At 47.3% G+C, this 22,876-nt stretch overlaps 1 protein-coding gene across 1 annotated transcript in view; it reads right to left on the reverse strand.

Annotated features, from left to right (window-relative positions):
- Nsg2 (neuronal vesicle trafficking associated 2) overlaps window positions 1-22,876 on the reverse strand; it is a 65,897-nt gene that overhangs the window by 35,659 nt on the left and 7,362 nt on the right. The window contains exon 3 of the mRNA XM_032912104.1: window positions 5,253-5,336. Within this exon, the coding sequence (XP_032767995.1) occupies window positions 5,253-5,336 (84 nt within the window). The remainder of the gene's footprint in view (window positions 1-5,252; window positions 5,337-22,876) is intronic.

A 22,876-nucleotide genomic window follows, 5' to 3' on the forward strand; every position in this document is an offset into this window, starting at 1 on the left:
TTGAAGACCAATTCTGAGCTCAGCCAAGAACATGGAGGCCACCCCAGAGGACCAGGTTTCTAGGGCAACCCACCCAATCACTTCATGCCCGGCCTTGTCCTGGGAACTGGAAACAGCAATAGGCCAGGCATCTCTCTGCAAGTATTGGGGATCCCTGGGAAACGCAGACCCAACATGACCTTGTAGAGCTCAGAGGAAGCCCTGGGCCAGCTAAGATGACTGGAAGGCTCCTATGGAAGATGGCTAGCAGGGTTTTTGTTCTTGTTTTGTTTGTTTTACTGTCTGTTCTATACTGTGATGAGGCCCTGAAAGTACCTTGTGGTCTTAACCCTTTATGTCTTTTGGGGATAGGTGTTGAGCCAACCCGCACTATGTCATGAACGCAAAGAAGAGGGAGGAAGAGGAGGAAGAGAAGTCAGATGGGGCCCTGAGATGTGGCAGGGATTGAGATGCGGGGCCACCAGATGGTTTGCTTTGTCCATTTCCTGACTGAACAACTTTGGGGCAGTTCCTTACTTTTGCTCAGCATCATTTTGGAGTAGCCGTTACCACTAGGCTTGTAATCTAGGCTTGTATCTAGGCTGCAAGGTTGTTGGGAAGAAGAGGGATAATGGAATACCTTCTTAAGGATGTTACGATCATTTATGTTGTGACAGATGTGTCGAAAAATAGCCTACTCTGAAAAAGAAAAAGCCTTTTTGTTTTGTTTTATGGAGACCCACCGAGTTTGGAACATGTGTTCATCAGGAGATCACAAATGAATGTCTGCCTTGCTCTAGATCTATCAGTATCCCATAGTTCAGCAGGGAGATAGGACGATGTGCCATGTGGACCCCTCCCCAGTCTATGACTGACTGTTAATAGGCCTAGTGTTATATAGTCCATTATAGGTAGCTGTGGCGTTGTGAGATCATGGCTATATTGTAGGGAGAATGGCAGGGGTGGAGAGGAAGAGTAATAGAAAACAGAAGGTACTACATATATGCATGAAGTCATCAAAGAACAAATTCAATAAGATAGTAAAAGATGGCTTCCACTTGGTTAGAGACATAGCTCTAGAGGTAGCTATCACAAAGCAGGGATCACCCATGAATCCTGACATTGAACTGGTTACAGCCTTCAATGGCTCCTCTGTATTTCCGGGGTCACATCCCCATGAGAAGGGGAAGAGAGGTTCATACCCAACCAAGTGACGAATCCAACTTCTTAGAAAACTAGGAACCAAAGGGGAAGAAAATAGGGTTTTACGACTATAAGGGGAATGAATGAGCATTTATTAAGCACCCAGAGTACTCCAGAAACTTACGTTCTTTGTTGCCTCAAGACTGGGCATCCAACAAGGAACTAGGATGTCGGAAGAATAAGGGTCTTTCCCCAGGGCAAGCACTGAGATTCTCAGGTGAGTCCTCAAAGCCCAGACATTGCTCTGAGTGTCTCTTATCCCCATAATACAATGGTTCCCAAATACAACAGCCAGTTTCCACTAATGGGTCAACCTTGGAACAAGCAGGCCTGGCACATGCGTACCTCTCGTAGCAGGGCACTCTCTATGCTCTTAGCACATCTACAGCATTAGTCCCTCCAAGGTACCAACACCCTCCACACCACAGGTGGCCTTCCATGGGCACAACTGCCCACAACACCAACACTGTTCATGACACCAATGCCCTCTGTAGTACCAGAGCCTTCCTAGGTGCCAGTGTGGGCCATAGCAACAGCACCGTCCTTAGCAACAGCACTACTGATAGCTCCAGCATCCTTCTTGGTACCAACACATCCACAGCACCTGCCTCTTCCTCAAGATTGCTGCTTCCCTTCTCACCAGGACTTCCAGTAGCAACAGTGCCTTCCAAGATGCCGCCATCTTCAACAGTGCCAGAATCTCCCACAGCAGAACTTTTAACAGCACCAAATCCCCATAATATCACAGTCTCCATCACACCAGAAGCCTCAGACAGCACAAATGGCCTCTGCTCTGTTACCACCCCACAGCCAGTACTCTCCATGCCACCAGGATCTTCCTCTAGAACTCATCCTTCCAAAGTGTCACTACCTTTTGTTCCACCAGCACCCTCCATAGCACCAAAATTCTTCCTGGATCCGGTGCCCTATGTGTATCAGACACCTATGTCACCAGCTCCTCCAATAGCATTAGAGCTGCTCAGAATACCACAGCCTTCCATCTGTGACACCGTTCTTCCATGCATCATAAACCTTCCACAGCATCAGTGTCAGCATTCTAAGCTCCACCCCCACAGTTACCTGGCAACAGTCAGCTGTGCTTGACACTATAAAAGGGGCTGCTTGCCTCCTTCTCACTCTCTTGCCTCTTGCTCTTGCCCTCTTCCCCTTTGTCCTTTCTTTCCCCATTCCCCTCCCCCTTCCCTGTATGTGCTCATGGCCGGCCTCTACTCCTCTCCTCTTCTATCTACTCTTCTTCTCCCATTAAACCTTTCCACATGGAACCATGTTGGCCTGGCGTGGTTTGTCCGGACGTGAGCTGAGATTTCTACCCCAACGATCAGCTCCTCCGTAATACCAGTCCATCCATGCACCAGCACTTCCCATAGCAGCACCACAGCCATAACACCAGTACTTTCCAGAGCAGTGGTTCTCGACCTATGGGTCACGGCCCCTTTGGCAATCATAGATCAGATACCATGTATATCAGATAATTACATTGTGATTCATAACTGTAGCGAATACACAGTCATGAAGTAGCAAGGAGGTGATTTTATGATTGGGGGTCACCCCAACATGAGGAACTGAATTAAAGGGTTGCAGCATTAGGAAGGTTGAGAAGTGCTGTTCTAAAATATCATTACACTCTGTAGCAAAGACAAGTTAGCAGCATCCTCACTCCCAGGGCTCAGGATGGATGGACTTGCTCCTGTTAGCCTGCAGACACACTTTAAGACTTTTGGAAGAACCTCCTGGGTACACGGGTGGGGTGGGGGTGGGCAACAACTGTTTGTCCGTGCTAGGCTCTCTGAGGCTGTCTGTAAATGCTGTTCCCCCCAGCATCTCCATCCATAGCTCCAGACACATCTAAGGGGTGGCAAGCCACACCTCCACACACCATGGCTACCACGCTCAGAACCTCTCCCAGGCAGCGGCTTGCCTGCTGGGAAGGTATCCCTCAGGCCCTGTCAGAGGAGCCCAATCTTCCTTTCCCAGGCAAAAATCAGTTCTATGATTCTGCTCCCACAGCAGACGTGGTAGGTCCCGGAGCCCCAGAGAGCTTACTCATCGAAGACCTTCAGACTCTTCTTAATTACCACACAGCCTCCTCAACCTCTTCCCCCACCACCCTGCAGCCAGCAGATGCATCCTTTACAAAGCCCAGAGGAAGCTCTCAGAAGAAAGCTGAAAACCAGGTTAATTAACACTTCAAGCTTTACATAAGCAAATGAGAATTTGCTTCATTTCCATCCCCCTCCCCCCTTCTTTTTGTTCCAAAAGGCAGGGCTTGTCCCCACCCACGCTCACAAAGGGCTGCTAGTGAGCCACAAACCTCTTCTTCTGGGACTCGACTCTGGAGGATCAACTGAACAAGACCGGATTGGAGCAGTCAACAGGCCTGGACCCGATCGAGCCACCCTGTTCGTTGTTTTAGCTGACTCATTTCTACTCAGTCTGGTCATAATCAGCTACAGGCAGCATGGCTGGACAAACAGGCCAGACACACAGGCCCAGCTCTGACACTGGCTCTGGCTTTGACACTGGGTAACTGGGCCAGCAGACTGAATCATCTCTCTTTGATTAATGGGCCTTATACCACCTCATCCACTGGGGACTCCCAACTCACTCTCTATCTCCCCCCGCCCCTGTGAATGTGAGTGAGTGTGTGTCTGTGTGTGTTTCATTTACGAACCCAGAACACATTGGGGTGGGTAGCAAGAAACGCTCGCTGCTGCTGCCCGCACGATTTGAGTAGTTAATTGGGTTCAGCAACAATGAAAGGCAAAAGGAAACCCAGTCCAGTCCCCAGATAACCAAGGGCAGTGTTTACTTTCAGCTCGTTGGGTCTGATTTTCTTGCTATCCATTCACTAGTCTTGTCTGGACCACTGTTAATGGTTACTTGGACACTTACAGTAGCCTATCAGTCTCCTACTTAATGTGAAAAGACGATGCGATTTTTCTAAAGCCCAAATTCAGTCGCATCCCTCCTCTATGTGAAGTCCTGCAGAGGCTTCCTAAAGCTTTCAGCATACAACCTAAGATTCTTCCACACAGCCCACAAGGCTTGAGACTGTCTGCATCCTATAGACTTCTCCTGACTTACCTGGTTTTTTGTTTTTTGGGTTTTTGTTTTTGTTTTTGTTTTGTTTTTTTGGTTGTTGTTTGTTGTTTGTTTTTTTGTTTAGCCCCTTTCCTAGAGCGCAGCCTCACTGCTCTTGTTCCTATTGGTGCAGCATTCTTATATCCCGCCCCTTTTTTAGAGCAAGTCTCCCTGCCCTTGTTCCTATTGGTGCAGCATTCTTGCATCCCTCCCCTTTCCTAGAGCACAGCCTCACTGCCCTTCTTATTGGTGCAGCATTCTTACAGCCTCGGGGGGGCTTTGCACCAACTATGCTCTCTCTGTCCCAAGCCCCTAGTACCTGATGAATGCTAGCGTCCGCCTCCTCCCACCCCCCCCTCCCGCCCCGACCCTGTCCTTTCCTAAGCAGCTTTACACACACTAACCTCAGCTCCTTTCATCCTTACACATCACACTTTACTGTTCTGTCCACTCCTAGTGACTCTAAATACCCGCCTCCAAAGCCACCCCAAAAGACTACTACTGGCTTGTACCTGTCAGCTTCTCTTGCCCTCTGCTTTCTGTGTGCTATGGCCAAATTCGCTGACTAAAATTTGTGTTTCTTAATACGTTCCTGTCACATCTCCTGAAGATTGTAGTGGAAACGCAGGAAGAAGAGGGCAGGGGGAAAATGAGAAGCTGTAGGCACTCTTTATCAATTATTAAATCTGTTAGAACCTGAGAGCCTGGGTCGCACGCAATTTTTTTTTCCGGAGCTGAGGATCGAACCCGGGGCCTTGCGCTTTGTAGGCAAGCGCTCTACCACTGAGCTAAATTCCCAACCCCGCGGGTCGCACTCTTGTCCTGGGTTGAGCCTCAGTGTTGAAGTTGGTGTGACTTCCAGAATCCCTCCTGAAATAGCCTGTGCCACTTTCCTACTCCACAGCGTCCCCATGCCACCAGCGAGTGTCCCCTTTGCCCCTTTCATGCCACCCCACCAAGGAACTGACCGTAAATTCGGCGATCTTCGGCACCCGGAACTTTCCTTTGTTCCTCTGTTCCGGCTGGTATTCTGTTCTTGTCTTCACAATCACCTGCAAAATCGGGCGAGTGTTAGCACAGAGACAGGGCTCCTCCCTTCCTTTCCTCTGGCCACTGAAACTTGTTCATCCCACAGACCTCAGGGACGGCGAACCCCCTTCTAAACACACAAGAAAACTTTCAAACGGCCCACAGTGCTCCCCCATCCCAGCAGGCGTGGCGATGCTGCTGATTGTGCCTCTCCAGATGTTTGCTAGTGTTGTGGGTATTTCTGTCCACAATGTCTATCTCTCTTTGGCAAAGGGGAGCCCGTGTATCATGAGGTTTCTAGACCACCTTTCCCAGGCAACACAATTCCAGTTTTCCATTTTCCAGTGTAAACAATTGTGTGTCTGTGAACAAATCTGTGCAGGAGTGAGTATGTGTGCACAGGAGTGCGTGTGCGCGTTAGTGCGTTGCGTGTGCGTGCGCGTGTATACGTACTAGTGATGAAACTGAGCCAAACGTCAGCTCAGCAAGCCCTGTACCACCGAGTAACAAGCCCAACCTTTCTCCTTTTTCTTCTTCTTGATTAAATGCATTCTTTGACAATTTCACAAATGCATGTAGCATGTTCTGCTGACTCTCGCCCCTCCCTCCTTGTTGCATTTCCTCCCACCCCTGTCGGGCCTCACTCTTCCCCGCAGGTCCCTTCCCTACCTTCGTGTCTCTTTGTTATCCACTTATTTTAACCAGGACCATTTGTGTGGCCCTTGGATTCTGGATCCTGAATTGCACCCTCTGTTTGATCCACAACTGAAGACGATAACTGCCTCCCGTCTCCAGAATCCATCAGTAACCAACAGTTCCACAGGGCTGGGTAAGGCCCCCCGAGGAGGACCTCCTGGGTCCGTGATTGGCTGTTTGCAGATCCGGTGCTGGTGGCCACGGCTGCTGTGAAATCATGTTTGAATTGGTTTTGCTGTGAATATAACATTCTTCTTTTGACGTAGTGTGCTTCACTATGTATGAACACTGAAACTGGTCTTTAACTTTCTTTAAATTTTGTTTATTTGGGTGCATACATGCAGTGATCTTTGTGTGGAGGGCAAACGCAGCTGTCGACAGTCAGCGCTCTCCTGCATTTAAGTCTGTGGACCAAACCCAGGTTTTGGTGCCAGGTGCCTTTACCTGCAGAGCCATTTCGCCAGCTCCGTAGTTAATTTCTTTTTCATTAAAAGGTATTACTTTTTGAATTTTACCCAGGGACACTACACATTCATGATATCCTATCCTTCTAATAATGATACAATGTAGGAGTTGCTTTGTTTTATAAATGCAGAAACTGTAGTTAGCTGGTTACTAACTTGCCCAAGGCCACCAAGATACTGCTCATTATCAACGCTGACATTTTCACGAAGGTTCGGCTGACTCTGCAATTTGTCTCGGCAGCTGATCTTCAGTTGCTAAACGTTTAGTCCATCTTCATAGTTTGGTGGTAGAAACAAGTTATGATTAATAACCTGCTAGTTAATCCTTTGCAATACTCTTAATTGTAATGCAATTGGGGGATTCGTGCAGGGAAAAATGAAGGCATTCGATCAGCCCACTGAGTCATCTCGTTTCACTCATGTCTGATTACTTTGGCGGTGTATTTCACCAAGCTAGCCACGGGGCCCACCTCACAAGGCATTTATGGGCCTCCATCCCACCTCACGGGCTGAGTAGAAGAAAAAGAAACCTGACAAAGAATGTGTAATTATTGCCAGGTGGTACAGCCCTGTGGAGCACCATGGAAACTGACTAACTGTAAGGTTTCCCCTGAGGATGCAGACCCCTGGCCATCCACCCACACAGCCCCTTTCTCAGTCTAAGCAGAGTACCCGTTACTGTTACAGGGGACCCTTTCTAGCGCCACTGCTCAGAATCAAGGCACTCAGGTGCTCCGCGCCGCTCCCGATAGCATCCTGAGTCCCGTAACTTCATACGCAGGGCTTTCCTGTTCTGCTCAGGGGGCCATGCTGGTGCTGGTCCGTTTTAATGTTCTTTTTACAGACTGCCTCACGAAGGCCCTCCCATGACTGAATAATGTCGTAAAACTCTGGAGAAGGGGAAAAGAGCACCCTCTGGCCCTGACAAACGACCCTGACTTCTACGACAAGGTCGCTCAGCTAGGACACAAGGGCAAGGCGAAACTGGCAGCCAAGAAAAAAATGAGGACTTGGGTTCCTCTACCACATGGGAAAGAATTCATGCAACAATTCAAATGCGCTTGGACCAGGATCCAGCGATGGATGAGAATTCAGGCCAGCCACTGCCTGACTTTGACCCTCCACACAGGACTCAGGTAACTATGCTAAGACTGGCTGACAAAACTCCACGGTTGTAAGTTTGCATTGGCTCAAGACAGCAGGAAGCTAGTCTATCTGCTCACATGCTTGGCCCACTCCTCACCTCTTGGCTTAGCTCCACTCTAGTCTACACCCAGGGTTGTCCACGTAGACTCTAGCTCCTTTTCTTCACACACCAGGAGAAGGAACTTCTGAGTCCTCCTTGGTTCTATAAACGCCCTTCCCAGAGCGTCTGATAAAACTTAAACCCCTCATCATCATTTGGTGTAAATTAGACAGGACCTACATTTCAGCTGACGTGCTTGAGGTTGCTTCTCCAGTATCTCTTTCCTTCCTGTCCTGGCTGGTTTTGTGTGTCAACTTGAAACAAGCTAGGAGTCATCATCAGAGAGAAAGAGCCTCGGTTAAGGATATGCCTCCATGACATCTAGGAGTATGACATTTTCTCAACTAGTGACTGATGGGGGAGGGCCCAGCTCACTGTGGATGGTGCTAGCCCCAGGCTGGTGTCCTGGGTTTTACAAGAAAGCAGGCTGAGCAAGCCATGGGAAGCAAGCCAGTGAGCAGCATCCCCCCATTGCCTGCGCATCAGCTCCTGCCTCTGGGTTCCAGTCCTGACTTCCTTCGGTGATGAACAGCAATGTAGAAGTGTAAGCCAAATGAACCCTTCCCTCCCTGTGACGGTTTGTATATGCTTGGCCCAGGAAGTGGCACTATTAGGAGGTGTGGCCATGTTGGAGTAGGTGTGTTACTGTGGGCATGGGCTTAAGACCCTCATCTTAGCTGCCCGGAAGTCAGTCTTCCTCTAGCAGCCTTCAGATGAAGATGCAGAACTCTCAGCTCCTCCTGCACCAGGCCTGTCTGGATGCTGCCATGCTCCACCTTGCTGATAATGAACTGAACCTCTGAACCTGTAAGCTGGCCCCAATTAAATGTTGTCCTTATAAGAGCTGCCTTGGTCAAGATGTCTGTTCACAGCAATAAAACCTTGACTAAGACACTCCCCAACTTGCTTTTTGATCATGGTCTTTCATTGCAGCAGTAGAAACCCTAACTAGGATACTTCCTAAGTCTGAAGCTCCCTGGGGTTCCCTTCAGGGTTTTGCCCCACTTAGAATCCTGTGAGGTCCTCTCCTCCTTTAATGACTATGATGATCCCTAGTCAAATCTAGCCAACTAGGGTAGTCGGTGATACGTGTGGTATCTGTGGGGCTCACATCGACTTGGAATGTTGCCCTGAAGCTCCCCTGGGGTACATTGATGTCAGCATGCCACTTGGTTTGGATAAATTAGATATGAGACAGTACTGAGTATGGCCTTGTGGGAAGACGCCCCATTGGTTTCCATGGCTTCCCACAGGCAGTGTTTTTCTTTGCATGGTGCAATAGGGATGTGAGTTCTAGCACTGAGATAGCAGTGGCTGCTACTTCAAGAACATCCAGGAGAAGAACAAAAGCAGCTCATGAAGAAGCACGCAGCCGAAAGACAGAGAGTGGACACAGGCCCGAGAATATCCCATCCCCTGGACCATACCTTGTCCACAGTGGACCCATGCTGAATTCTGCAGTTCTAGAGGAAAATAAGTCCTCTTTAGGCCTTAGTCCAATTTGGTGTGGGTTTTCTGCTGTTTGAGACTAAAAGTTTTGTGTCTGATACAAATGGGTTCCAAGAAAACCCACAGAAATGAAACAAGAGAGTTCTCAGGCTTTCGTGCATCGACAGGACAAACACTAAGGAGGCATATCCGAACCAACAGGTTTCCTGTGTCAGCATCACGTCAGCTGAAAAGAGTCAGCCCACTGGAAGGTGACCAAGAGCATCGAGAGAAGACTCTTCACAGCAGCCCAAAACTAGGAGCGAGTGAATGTCTAACAGGGTGGTGGATGCCCTGTGGTTTGTTAAAATAGGAGCTGCGGGGCACACCCCAAGTCCCTGTGAGCCCCACAGATACCACAGCAAACACAATCAATCAGACCCCAGTGTGCCTTTTAGATACTGTGGGACTCCACTGATGTCTTCAAGTAAGTGTGGACCTACCATGTAATTAACTCAAACACTATAGAAGATACTTATCCTAAATATGCACATTTCTCCCGTGGAGGCGCTGAGTCGGAGCAGCGTTGGGGTCGGAGCCCGCTCGTCTGCATATTGTTCTGCTCTGAGCGCTGATGAAATTCTCCAGGTGCCCCCCTCCCTTTAGCTTTGGGGACAGGCCAAGGGACAGCAGGGGCCTGGCACATGAGCATCCTTCATCTGTTCCTTTTCGTTTGTTAAGCCACGTTTCCCAAAGCTGCTGCAAAGTATTTCAAGGTGACCATGAGGAATCTCCTTAGAGCCCCAAGTCCATCTCAAACAGCTGTGTGCTCCCCTCATCCTGAGCTCTAGACGGTCTCCAGAATACCATGGCTCTGCTTAGGATTCATCCACCTGGGGTTGGGGATTTAGCTCAGTGGTCGAGTGCTTGCCTAGCAAGAGCAAGGCCCTGGGTTCTGTCCCCAGCTCCGAAAAAAGAAAAAATACAGGATTCATCCACCTTACACAGCGGAGACTGAACCCCAGACTTTGCAGGTTGCTCTTTCCCAGGCTAGATCTCTTGGCTGGCTGAATGCAGCCAGTGTTGGGAGAATGCTCCATGGCTTGTTAAAACAGGGGTCTCAGGGCAACACCTCAAGTCCATGGTGAGCCCCACAGATACCACGGTAAACACAAGCAGTCAGACTCCAGTGGGTTGCCAACCTAGGCCACACAGGAGGCTACATGGGTCGTATGCATTTCTGCCTTCCAATGTCTCCCTACAAGATGCTTTATTCTGGAAGCAGTCCCATTGAATGCACAGGTCTGCTTGTTGTCCCCCTTCTCCTTGAGACTTCCTCTTCCCTCGGCCTGTGGCTGCCTTCTTCTGGTTCTCTTCCTCTGCGCTGATCAGCCCTCCTCAGCTTTCATTCTCCAGCCTCTCCTCTCACATCTGGCCTCTGCATGCTAGGCTGACTCTGTGGTTTTACAGAGAAACTTCTCGGCCACTGTTAGGCCTTGTATGCTCAGAGACCCAAGCATGGTCACTCCCAGCCTCATGCTGAGACATCTTCTGTTCTTAGCACTTGCAGAGTATAGTGCGAGCCTCTACTCGGAGCTCACAGAGACACACTGAGCCTGCTAGGTGCTTTCTCTCAGGTCCACACCCACATTTGCCGTGGTCACGGTCAACCTGCAGGGCTCTGACTCACCTTTCCCAGCTATCCTGCACCTTGATGTGTAAGCATATTCTATAGCGTTTCCCAACTATCCTGCAATCTCATGCCTATAAAATCTGGGCCTATAAAACACTATACCTCGGGGTTGGGGATTTAGCTCAGTGTTAGCGCTTGCCTAGGAGGCGCAAGGCCCTGCCCGGGTCCCCAGCTCAAAAAAAAAAGAACAAAAAAAAAAACAAAAAAAAAAAACAAAAAAAAAAAAAAAACCACTATACCTCATGGACTAGTTTTTTTGTTTTTTTGTTTTTTGGTTTTTTTTTTGTTCTTTTTTTTCGGAGCTGGGGACCGAACCCAGGGCCTTGCGCTTCCTAGGCAAGCTCTACCACTGAGCTAAATCCCCAATCCCGGACTAGTTTTTATGTCAATTAGACACAAGCTAGTCATTTGGAAAGAGAGAACTTGAGAAAATGCCCCCCGCTAGATAGTCCTGGGGGCATTTTTCATGGTCAATGACTGATTCGGGAGGGTACAGCTCACTGTGGGTGGTGCTACCCCAAAGCATGTGGTCCTGGTGCTGTAAGAAAAAAGGTTGAGCAAGCCATGAAGAGCTGGTCACAAATCATCGTTCTCTCTATGACTTCTGCACCAGCTCCGTCTTGAGTCACTGCCTGACTTCCCTGGATGATAGATTGATTATAAGCTGAAAGACGCAATAAACACTCTCCTGCCCAAGCTGCTTTTGGCCATGGTTTTTCATCACAGCAACAGAAACTCTAACCGGAGACAATACCGTTGTTTATTTCTATGCAGGACTCTCTCAAGACCCAGTTCTTTCCTTCCGTTTCCAAATCCGTTCCAGTAGTTCCTTGGTTCTAGCTGCCATCTGCCCAAAACATCCTCAGATCAGCACAAATCTAGTTATGCGCCCTTGCACCTCCTCCACCTCTCCCTTGACTTGTTGGGCTCTCAATCTGTTCTTCTGACCATTCCTGCCTCCCCAGATCCAACGAAAAGATCTTTCTGGATGGAGGGAGGAGGCTGACATGGGGTAGAAGCACAGAGTAGGCATCTTTGGGTGGCCAGAGGACAGTGTCACAAGGGAAGTAAGTGGCAGAGATGAAATTGGAGGGGCAGGCACAGACTGAAAAGGTCGGTCTAAGCACCACTGAGAGAGATGGCCAGAGGGGCACAGGGGGCTGAAAGACGGTAACAAAGGGGCAGTGCCGGAAGCTGCGGTGGGGTTGACCCCGAAAGCCCCACCCATGAAGTTACCAGAGTTAGGCTACTGTGGGAGGTGGGGCGGGTAATGTGAAGCTTGGTGGTTTGTTCCTGTGGAGTAGAAACAGAACCTGTGTGTGTGTGTGTGTGTGTGTGTGTGTGTGTGTGTGTGTGTGTGTGTGTGAGAGAGAGAGAGAGAGAGAGAGAGAGAGAGAGAGAGAGAGAGAGAGAGGAGATATTTTTGCAGAGAAAGGCACTGTCATGGATAACCTCCCCCTCTTCCACTTTAGGAAAACAGAGCAAGACTGAGAGAAGGGAGGAAAGCCTTGGCTTGACTTGAAAAAGAAATGGGGTGAAGGTGAGGGTGGAGAGGAAGGAAAATAAAAATCTGTCCTAGCCTTTTTATTGTTAAAAGTAGGATTTGCAAGACATTCAATAAACGAGCCTCCAGGTTATCAAATAGTGTGAGAGTGGGCAAAATCACTTTATTTTTGTTTGTTTGTTTGTTTCTCCTATTTACACACTGGTTCCCCAATGGCCTTTCAAGCTGCTAGTGTGAGGAATATAATTTAATATAATTGACATTGGGAAATGGGATGAATTATTAATTTCTAAAGGATGCACCGTGCTGTCTCCTCACCTGCTTCTGTCCCCGCCAGCCCCACTTCACCGGCAAAGCCAGATCCTGCATGGTGGTTCAGATGGCTGAAAGTGCAGATCATAAAAATTTAAAATACTACCTCCCCGGATTATCAATAATGAAGAGGCTCCCACACGGCGAGTCCCCAGGATTGGCAGGAACAATAAACGCAAGTGCCGAAGTGCTGACAAGGAGCAAGATTGTAATTTTATGAGTTGGGCTTACATAAACCAAAAATAGACCTTCGTTACAGCCAAGGCTCATCCCTGCTGCAGGGCGAGAGACTGCAGGCACATCGGGTGGGGACTCCACCGAGGAGGGCTGCTTTAATTTTCCCTCCCTCCCTCCCTCCTCCCCTCCCTCCCTCCCTCCCCCCTCTCCCCCTCTCCTTCCTTCCTTCTTCCATTTTGTGTTTGCTTGTTTCACAGGTTTTTCTGTGTAGTTCTGACTGGCCTTGAACTCAGAGATCTGCCTGCTTCTGCCTCTCAAGTGCTGGCATTAAAGGTCTGCGCCACCACCGCCCCTGGCTGCTGCTTTAACTGTCATCTTCTTTCCCAGCCCTTGAGCCTCCGCCTCAAAGTCATTGCTAGCCTTCCTATTTTCCAGTTGAGGAATTTTAGTCCAAATACTGGTTGAGCCAATGAACAAACAGCAGCATCGGGCTTTTCCTGTCAATCACCACTTTTTAAAGGTACCGCGACACTAGGCGCTTAGCTCTGTGCTAAAGTCTGCGGTCTCGAACCTCAGCCTTCTCGTGGACTCTGGTGTGGGTGAGCATCTGGCCCAGAGAAGATTGAGACCACAACCCTCACTGGTATCCGGTCACACATTCCGGTCCCCAGGACACTGGAGACAAAGGCCACGTGACCAGATGGAGGCGGAGTCCTCACTCAGATCTTCCCGTTTGCCTTCTCTGCTCCTCACCTCACAATCCCCACCCCCCCACCCCCCCCTACTCCCCCACCCCGGATTAGATCTTCTCCTGTGAAACTGAAAGCTGGACCAGGCGCCTGTGCCCACAGATCTGGTGGTAGTCTATACGGAGCCATCAATTTCACAGTGGGAGATTGGCATAGGGAGAAGGGAGACATTTGGCTCACATCACACAGCAGGATGAGTCAAAAGCGGAACGCTAATATGAAGCTGCCACTCTGCTCTGGGTTCTTTCCAGGGCTCTTTTCTTTGCCAGGCCTTTGCTTTCTTAGAGATAAAATATAAATCAGCGTGGCCGGCATCACCTCAATACCAGTGCCTCAGCTCTCAGCTCAACAGATCTCCACAGGGACTCAGCCGAGTGGAAGAGAGCAAGTCACATCAGCCCTCCCACGCTGCTTCACCCTTGGTGAAACGGGAGTGACTTTTTAAAACAAAAGCGTGTGTTCGTGGGTACAAAACTGAAAACGAAGGTCTTCAAATGGCCCCCATTAATGCCGATCTCTTAGCAATTAAAGCACACACTTACTGTCTGTCTTCCAATATCCATCCAGGTTGTCAAGACTGAAAAGATTTTAACCTCTTATTGCTAAATAATATTCTATTGCGAATATTTTATTATATAATATATACACATATCAAAGCATCACATTATGGGGACTGGAGAGACCGCTAAGAGAACCTACTGCTCTTAGACAGGACCAGAGTTTGGTCACCAGCACCCACATCAGGTGGGATCAGTAATTCCAGCTCCAGGGGATCCAATGTCTTCTTCAGCCTTGGAGAGCATGGCACTCACGTGTACACACCCACACACATAATTTAAAATCACATTTTTGCCCTCCCCCACATATGTTCAGTTTTCTAGTACCAGTAACACATAAAACATGAATAGGAGAGACTAGAACGTACGCATGTTGTTTCTGTACGTGAGACCACATGCCACCATCTTAGACTACGTTCTTACAGAGCAAGCCACAGTCTTCCCTCCCCCCCCCGCCCAGCCTCTCTGCCTCACTCTTACAATAGTTGCTCAAAGTTCCCATTTACACTTAACCAGCCCGTTCTCCTCAACAGTCCGAACCAGTCCCAGTTTGTGGTAACATCTAGAGGGCATTGTAAAACTGAAAGAAAAAAAAATGGTTATAGGATAGGTTCCTAGCAATAAGAAGGACAAAAGTCGGGTGATGGGTCCAGTTTAATGTTATAAACATTGTCAAATGACTGCAGAAGGACTCCGTATTAGATTAGGCAGCCAACAAGATTGTATTAAGAGCAGGAGGAAGGGATCTCATGGGAGAAAGGGCAGGGGAGTTAGAGAATATATATGACCTAAAAGCAGAAGGGAGAGGAGCTAGAGAGGTGGCTCAGAGGCTCAGAACACTGGCTGCTCTTCAAGAGGACACGGGTTTGATTCCCAGCACCCACGTGGTAGCTCACAACGGTCTGTAACTCCAGTTCCAGGGGATCCAACACACCCTCTTCTGGTCACCGTGGGCGCCAGGCACAGAAATACATGCAGACAAAGCACAGCACACACAGAAAATAAAAATAAAAAAAGCTGTAGATAGGGGACTAGAGAGGGAGAAAAGGAGTTAGCAGAGGAGGAGCAGGCATGGGGAGGACAGTACGGAACGGATAAGAACAAAATACAGAGATGTAGACAGGAAAGTGTCACAGTGGGAGCCGTCACTATCTGCTAACTTAAAAGGTATGGAAGAACAATACTAAATTTAACATTCGCAAAAGCATGTATTATGTTTTTTCCAAAAATTACCAACTTAAGCATTATAACTTTTTTGTTTGTTTAAAGTTACCTTTTTAAATTAACCGAGAATCTTTGCTGCATTTATTAATCACTTTGTATCTATTTTCGGGAACTGCCTGAGCCTCACCCAGTGTGGGGAAGCTCAGAAGCCTCTGGGGAGCCTCTGTGTAGGGGAGTGGGTGGGGAAGGCTGTCCTGTGGAGTGGGTGGGGAGGCTGTCCTGTGGGTGGGTGGGGAGGCTGTCCCGTGGAGTGGGTGGGGAGGCTGTCCTGTGGAGTGGGTGGGGGAGGCTGTCCCGTGGAGTGGGTGGGGGAGGCTGTCCCGTGGAATGGGAGGGGGAGGCTGTCCCGTGGAGTGGGAGGAGCTTCTCCCTGGAGAGAGGCTGTCATTTCTCATGCTCTGCATCTTAAGGTTGAAAGACAGGAAGGCTGCCTCTGGATGGGCAATTCACCTCCTCTGCCCAGGATCCCTGCCCTGTGTGAGTTGCGTCTCTCCCAGCCCTCACTCTTGAAGCTCACAAGTCCCGCATGTTTGTCTTTTACAGTCTTCTTCCACAACAAACCACGTTAGGTGACATATTCTGAGTGTCCAAACAAAGGAAGGAAACTGGATCGATGGGCCCCCTCTGGGTCATGCCCAAGTGAGGCCCATTAGACAATTGTCACATTTTTCCCCCCTCGGACAGTAATCTGTTAGGTGGATGTTATGCTCGCCTTACAGCTCCAATAACACAAACTCTAGAGAGGCTGGAACCTGCACAAAGCCTTGCAGCTGAGAAGCAGCTTGGCAAAGATTGGAACCCAGGTCTCTAGGATTTTAAGTGCATGTGCTGTACCATAGATTCCATGTCAGATGCCAGTAGTTGATCTCAGAATCTCTCTATTCCTCTCCTCTTAAATGTAGTTGAGACTCCATCCCTAAGACGCTAGAGGATTTAACAATTAGTGGGAAGAAAAAGATCGTAGGGGAGCCTGGAGCTGGCTCGGCATTGATTGTGATTGTGATTGTGATTGTGATTGTGATTGTGATGATTGACTTGGGGCTTTGCTGAGGTGAGGGGTGTTTGTCTGTGGTCTGCTTTCTACAGCCTTGACATGTGCTTGCTGGCATCTCCAGGCTATAACGTGCAGAGTTCTGCTACTGTTTTCTTTCTGCAAGGTGGGATCACAGGTAGAAACCTCACAGAGTTTTCCAGAGCACCTGTTTCTTTGTGGCGAGAAGGCCCCAGAGGTAGAATTGGATGCTCCAACTGTCTTAGTTATTTTTTCTATCACTGTGAAGAGACACCATGACCAAGGCAGCATATAGAAGAGAGAGTTTATTGGGGCTTACAGTTTCAGAGGATGAGTCCGTGGTTATTATGTTAGGGAGCGTGGTGGCAGGTAGGCAAGCATGGTGCTGGAATAGCAGTTAAGAGTTTTTATGTCAATCCACAAACAGGAGGCAGGGAGCAAACTGACTGGGGATGGCATGAGCTTTTGAAACCTCAAAGCCCTGTGACATGCCCCCCTCCCCCAACGAGGCCACACCTCCTAATCCTTTCCAAACAGTTCCACCATCTAGGGGCCAAGTATTCAAATACATGAGCCTACGGGAGCCATTATGATTCAAATACACACCAACTTTTCAGGAGATCCTACCCATGACCAGAAGACACTTGCCTACTTGATTTTGAGTCTATTTTCTCACACATCCATTTTTAAACATGGAAGAGGAATCCTACTAAAAACGTCCTTCTTCCTACTGCGTGCTAGGACTAAGGCTGTTCACTCAGAGCCAGAGCTAAGCGGGCAAAGGGAAATGAGACAGAATGAATTCTCCTCAGGCCACCTGGGCATCAGGTCTTGGTGAAAGTCCACCTAGTTACTGTGTTCATGGTGCCAGACTCAAGAGCACCATTGCTTCACGCCACAACCGTGGCTTCTAGTCAGGCTCCTGCCTCTGCTCTTTCTCTCTCTTACTGTACCTGCAGGGGACCTGGCCACCTCTACTGGCGTTAACTGTTCCAATGTTCCCTAGAAGAACAGATGGAAGTGAAGAGAAAATTTCTTAAGAACCATCATGGGCTAAGCCTGTCCATTGTCCACAGGTGGGCCACAGCCTGCAGCATAAACTTTATGGAATGGAACTCCAGATGCCATTGTCTTCCTTAATTAAGCCCCTCCCCTCCTACACAGCCTAATGCTCACCTCCTCATCCGCATCTCCCAAGTCCCTCCATCTTCTAGCACCTCCCACCAGCCTGCTCCGTGACTTCCCACGGCTGTGTATGTATATTTAATTGAGCACAGGGGTTTCTGGGTGGGTGGAAAGATGAGTGAATGGCTTCCGGTATGGTTGTTATAACCACCGCTCTACTTGGTGGTGGTCAGGGAAGGTGTCCAAGGGACCTCCTGCTGGAACTTAGCTTAAGAAGATGAATACTGTCCTGTCAAACCAGCAAGAAGGGTGGGTTGAGAGAGGAGTAGCACATGGAAAATTGCAGGAAAAAAGTTGGGGTGTGAGGTAGACTAGACTTCCAAGACTCCTTGTCTGCGATATTTAGATACGCCACTCCATGGACCTGAGCCTTGGTTTCCATGTAGGTTCTGTTGGCATTTGGGGCAGAATCATTCTTTTGGAGGGCAGATGGGAGAAATCATGTGCATGTGTTACAGTGCATAGAGCAGCATCCCTGGCCTCTGTCACTAGACACCAACAGAATTACCCATACAGCTATGGTTAACAAAGATGTCTTCAGACATTGCCAAATGTCCACACAGGAGTCAAAGTAACTTCTATCAGGAGTTGCTGTCCGTGGAGGGGTGACATGCTGGTTTTGGGAAAACAAAGTGAGACTACAAGAAATGGAAATTGTACAACAAAAGATCTGGAGTGCCAAGGTAAGGGATTGAGGTTGGCGTCACATGGGGAAGAGACAGGTCACTGCTCTGAGGAAACATCTTAAGAGCTTTGGGTAGCATGCAAGAGATAATGCCCATCTCCTGAGGCAGTCACCAATTTCAGCCACACTGGTCAGCGAGAAAACAACAGAGGCAGTGCTATCTTAGGGAACTGTAGAGGGCCGCAATAACATTCGCCACCACTAGATGGCCCTGGCTTTCACTGCACCCCACGTGGAAGGCCAGGATAGCCTCCGCCATTACAAGATGGCGCCAGCCTTCGCCACGCCAGCAGACTTCCTTTCAGGAAGTTAACTGTCTTGCATGTGCAAGAGTGCCTTCGTGCCAGGTCTTTGCCCCCTCCGGGCGTGCCTATGAGATCATGGGTAAGCAACCAATCAGGGCGTGGACACGCCACATTAGGGGTGTATATAAAAGCAGCGCCATTCTGGGGCTCGCTCTCTCCTCTTCAAGATGTAATAAATGCTTTGCTGCAGAAGGATCCTGGTGTCCGCGCGTCGTTCTTGCTGGCGAGACGTTGGGCGCGCGACATTTGGTGCCGAAACCCGGGACAAATGCCACACCATCGCCAGCGCCAAGGAGAGCCTCCGCTCGCGGAGAGGGTCCAGAACTGCAGGTCGAGAGGTAAGCTCTGAGAGGCATGTTTGGTCTTGATACAGCATGTCAGAAACAGAGTGGGATGAAAGATTAAAGAGCTCAAAGAGAAAAGGTGCACATAAGAAAAAAGGCCCTTCCAAGGACTTTAGATCCGAGGAAGCGAGAGATAGGGGAAAGGACGCCCCGGGAGAGAAACAGGGAAAGGAGGAGAAAGCCCCGAAAAGGAAAAGCCTTTATCCGGTAAAGGAGTTAGAGGCTTTGGGGCTTGATAGTTCAGAAACAGACAAGCTTAGCCCCTCTGAGGAAGAGGATTTAGAAGATGAGGCAGCTCGCTATGAAGAAGAAAGATATGGGCCTAGGTGGAGAGCCACTGTGAAGAAACCGAAAGTTATGGATCCTTCGTGGACAAGGCTGGTAATTTTGTTTATTTTTTTCTTTGTGTGGGAAGCCGTTACAGCCGTTAGGAAAGGCCAGAGGGTCCTTGCAGAACAACAAGAAAGTATGTCGGAGGGAGAAAAGGTCTCTAAAGAAAAAATGAAAAGAAAAGGAGATAAAAGGAACACAGTATTTTGGGAGAAAAATTTTGTCTTTGTGCTGGTAAAAGGTGTGATCAGGCTCTATAAGATTTGCAGAGTCATACTGATTAGGCTTGATAGAGGCAGACCGCCTGAAAATTTATTCAGGAGAATCAAACAAAAGGACATCTCAGTGCCCGTGCACAGCCTGATGGAGTTTATGTAATTGGGTTGTGAGTAAAAATATTCAGGGCTGTGTTTCACTTCCATACCATTGGCAAATGTCGGTCGTGCCGCTCAGATAATATATCTCAGTATCTTACAGGAATTGGGTTTCAACACGTTGGTGGACTAGTCCAGGAATTGAGACAATCCATCGCCCATATCAACTCCACCCGAGTTGATAGTCACCGTGAACACCATCTGGCTTTTTCCCTCTTTGTCTATTGTTTGTCTCTGGTGCACCAGGATGTCCCCATGTCTGTCAGTGTATGTCTGTGGTTTTTGTTTCTCGTTGTTTAAATGTTTTATGTTTCATGTTCAAAAGAAAAAATGGTAAAAACTTTATCTGCTGGTCGTGCACACCTTGACTTGGTTTTAATTCGTTTCAAAAAGGAACAAATGAATAAAAAACAGTCTCAATCAGGTCTTTGAAGCCCTGTGCCTAGAGCCAGGTGTCTAGATTAGCTGGAGAAGCTGCTCAGAGGCTAAGCGTCTACACGAGCTGATCTTAAAGGCGCCAACAGCTTCTTCGATACAAGAGTTGATAGCTGTTTCTCTTAGAAAAATCCCTGACTTATTACTTGACTCAACAGGTGACAAGGTGCTTCTCTTAAAATCATAGCAAAAAGGTAAAAATGGTGTTTGGTCTAAATATTAAAGATAGGTGTAGCCACTTCAATTTGTTTCTCATTGGTTTTAAATGTATAAATATGCTCTACTTGCCTTGGTTATGGACTATTGGCTTTCAAGTTATTGGATATGGTTAAAAAGGTATAATATTGGTAACAGAAGGTTGACATAAAGCTGGTAATTTGGATGAAGTCATTCGACAACATGTGGCATGAGCCAACCTAGGGAAACCGGTCTAAATTGAGATAATATTTTATGGAACTCTTATCCTAGAAACCAGGCTTCTAAAAGAATTTAGGACAATGTCTCTTTGTTGAGGTACTGGAGACTACACCATCCTGCGTTCATATATAGGAATTGGCAGTCAAACTTTGTACTAGTTTGTTGGAGGTTGAGTTTTGCTTTCCACAGTTGTGGTTTGCCCTGAAGCTATCTGTATTTTAATGCTAATCCCACTGCCCCAAGGACAGCTGCCTAATCACGTACTCAGAACTCAGGTGACCTTGTGATTGTGCTCTGGTGTGACAAAGAGAACTTAAAGATTGTGATTAAGGATTGCCAGTGTTACTTTGACTAACTCAAACTTATTTTTAATTAAAAGAAAAAAAATCAAACAGGTAGAGATTGTTACAAGATTTACGAAGGACTGATGAGGTTTTAGAACTTGTGAGAGCATTACAGCCAGTTTGCTTACTCCAACTGCCATTTCAAGATAGATTTAGAGGATTGTTTTTATGCAGTTTGTTTACATCCTGGCGATTGTGAGTTTTTATTTTGTGAGCTTGCTTATAATTTTAGAGAGCCCATGAAGTGATATCATTAAAAATTTTTACAAAAGAGTGGCTAATAGCCTTATTATGTAATTTTGTTGCTTCTTCAATGTAAGAAGTTAGAACTTTGAATCTTTCAGTGTGTATGGAAATTTTTACTACAAACTTTTGCTCTCAAAATGAGCTTTAATATTTGGGGAGTAGCTGTTACACTACTCCAGAAAAGAATATTTGAAACTAATTTTAAGCTTAATTGCCAAAGTACCTCACCTTACCAGAGGACTTAGGTCTTTGTTATCCACATTGGAGATAAAGCTTCAGTTGTGTTAATACAAAATTGTAGGCTAGAGTCATGGAAGTATTTTAAAAAGAAACCTGGTGAAACATATCTTATTCCAAACAACAGTTAATTGGTTATTACAAAATACTGATATTTGGCCTATCACATATACAAATTTTCAGGCAAAGTTGATTTTACTCTTTGCATGCTTTTTTATTTACTGCAGATTTGTGCATGCTGAAAGAAAAAATGCAGCCAAAAAGTCAAAAGTTTAGGAATGCTGTCCCACCCATAAGAAGCCCTAAATACCTCCAATTCCAGACCTGCCCTCTACCTGAAAGTAGAGCCTGCTCTCCCAGGAACTAGAGGAAAGGACTTAAGATAAGGCCCTTAGATATGCGATTCCCCACCTGGTAAAGATAATAGCCTCTCCCAGGAACTAGCTGACCATAAAGTTAAATTAGAATCTTAAGAGAACAACCTTGAGAAGCTGGAAGCTTCTCCTAGGAACTAAAGGGAACACAAAGTTAAGCAATCTTGAGAGACTGGAAGCTTCTTGTGATTTTCCAAAGACACCCCTGCCCCCTTGGGTTGTGGTTTCTCCCTTTAAATACCCTTCCTCCCAGCCTCTCGGGGTCAACACCTCTGTCTCCTGCGTGGCATAGTGTCGGCCTGGAGATCTCCATAATAGATCTCTGTAATAAACCTCACCTTTGCATATTACATCCCTGTGTCTCCCTGTGTCTGGGGTCTGTGACTTCCCAAGACTTGAGTAAGGGTCTCTTCGGGGATCTTTCAATGTAACCCATAGAAAATGTGCTTCCTGTATTTATAGGTGGTTCATCTAATGAAAATGCTACATATATGATTGGACCACTTGTTTATTCTCTTGAGTTTCTATTGCTCCAACACAGATTATTAAATTACGTGCTATAGCCACTGTTTTTAAAATGTTAAAAAATCAAGCTTTCAATTCACATACTGATAGCCAATGTGTGGCTTGTGGTTTACAATTGATTTCATTTACTTAATGCTTTATTAGAGGCAGGTTTTCTACATAAAATCAGTGAGTGATGATTTCAGTGTAAATTGTCTAACAACTCACTGTCCTTTCAGTGCTCTGGCTCAGACAACTAAACAGAACCATAGACCCAGCTCTTAGAAAATGGTAATGGAGTTGATAACACACCCTCATGAAAAGAGGAAGACGCCATTTGCTTACATTCAACGCCCAGCCTCACCCTGCCAACTCAGGGATTTCTAGATAAGGCTAAATCCGGACCTTGTGTACAGGATTTGGCATTTCTAATCAATGCTTATGTTTAGATAAATAAAAGTTTGTGAGGTGCTAGAGATGGCTTAGTGATTAAGAGCACTAAATACTGTTCCTTAATAGACCATTTAAGAACTTAAACTGGATTGCCTGGGCTCCTTAACAAGGGAGGACAGATACCAGACAGATTAGGCCTTACATAAGAACAATTAGTGTAAAAATCTCATTCTTTATATATCCAATACAATAATGCTAGAGACAATAATTTGATATACAAGTCAATTTATAAATACAAGTGCTCAGTGTCCTCAATTTAATCCTCGAA

The sequence above is a fragment of the Rattus rattus genome, chromosome 9 (genome assembly GCF_011064425.1).
Source record: "Rattus rattus isolate New Zealand chromosome 9, Rrattus_CSIRO_v1, whole genome shotgun sequence".
In the NCBI taxonomy this organism is placed as follows: domain Eukaryota; kingdom Metazoa; phylum Chordata; class Mammalia; order Rodentia; family Muridae; genus Rattus; species Rattus rattus.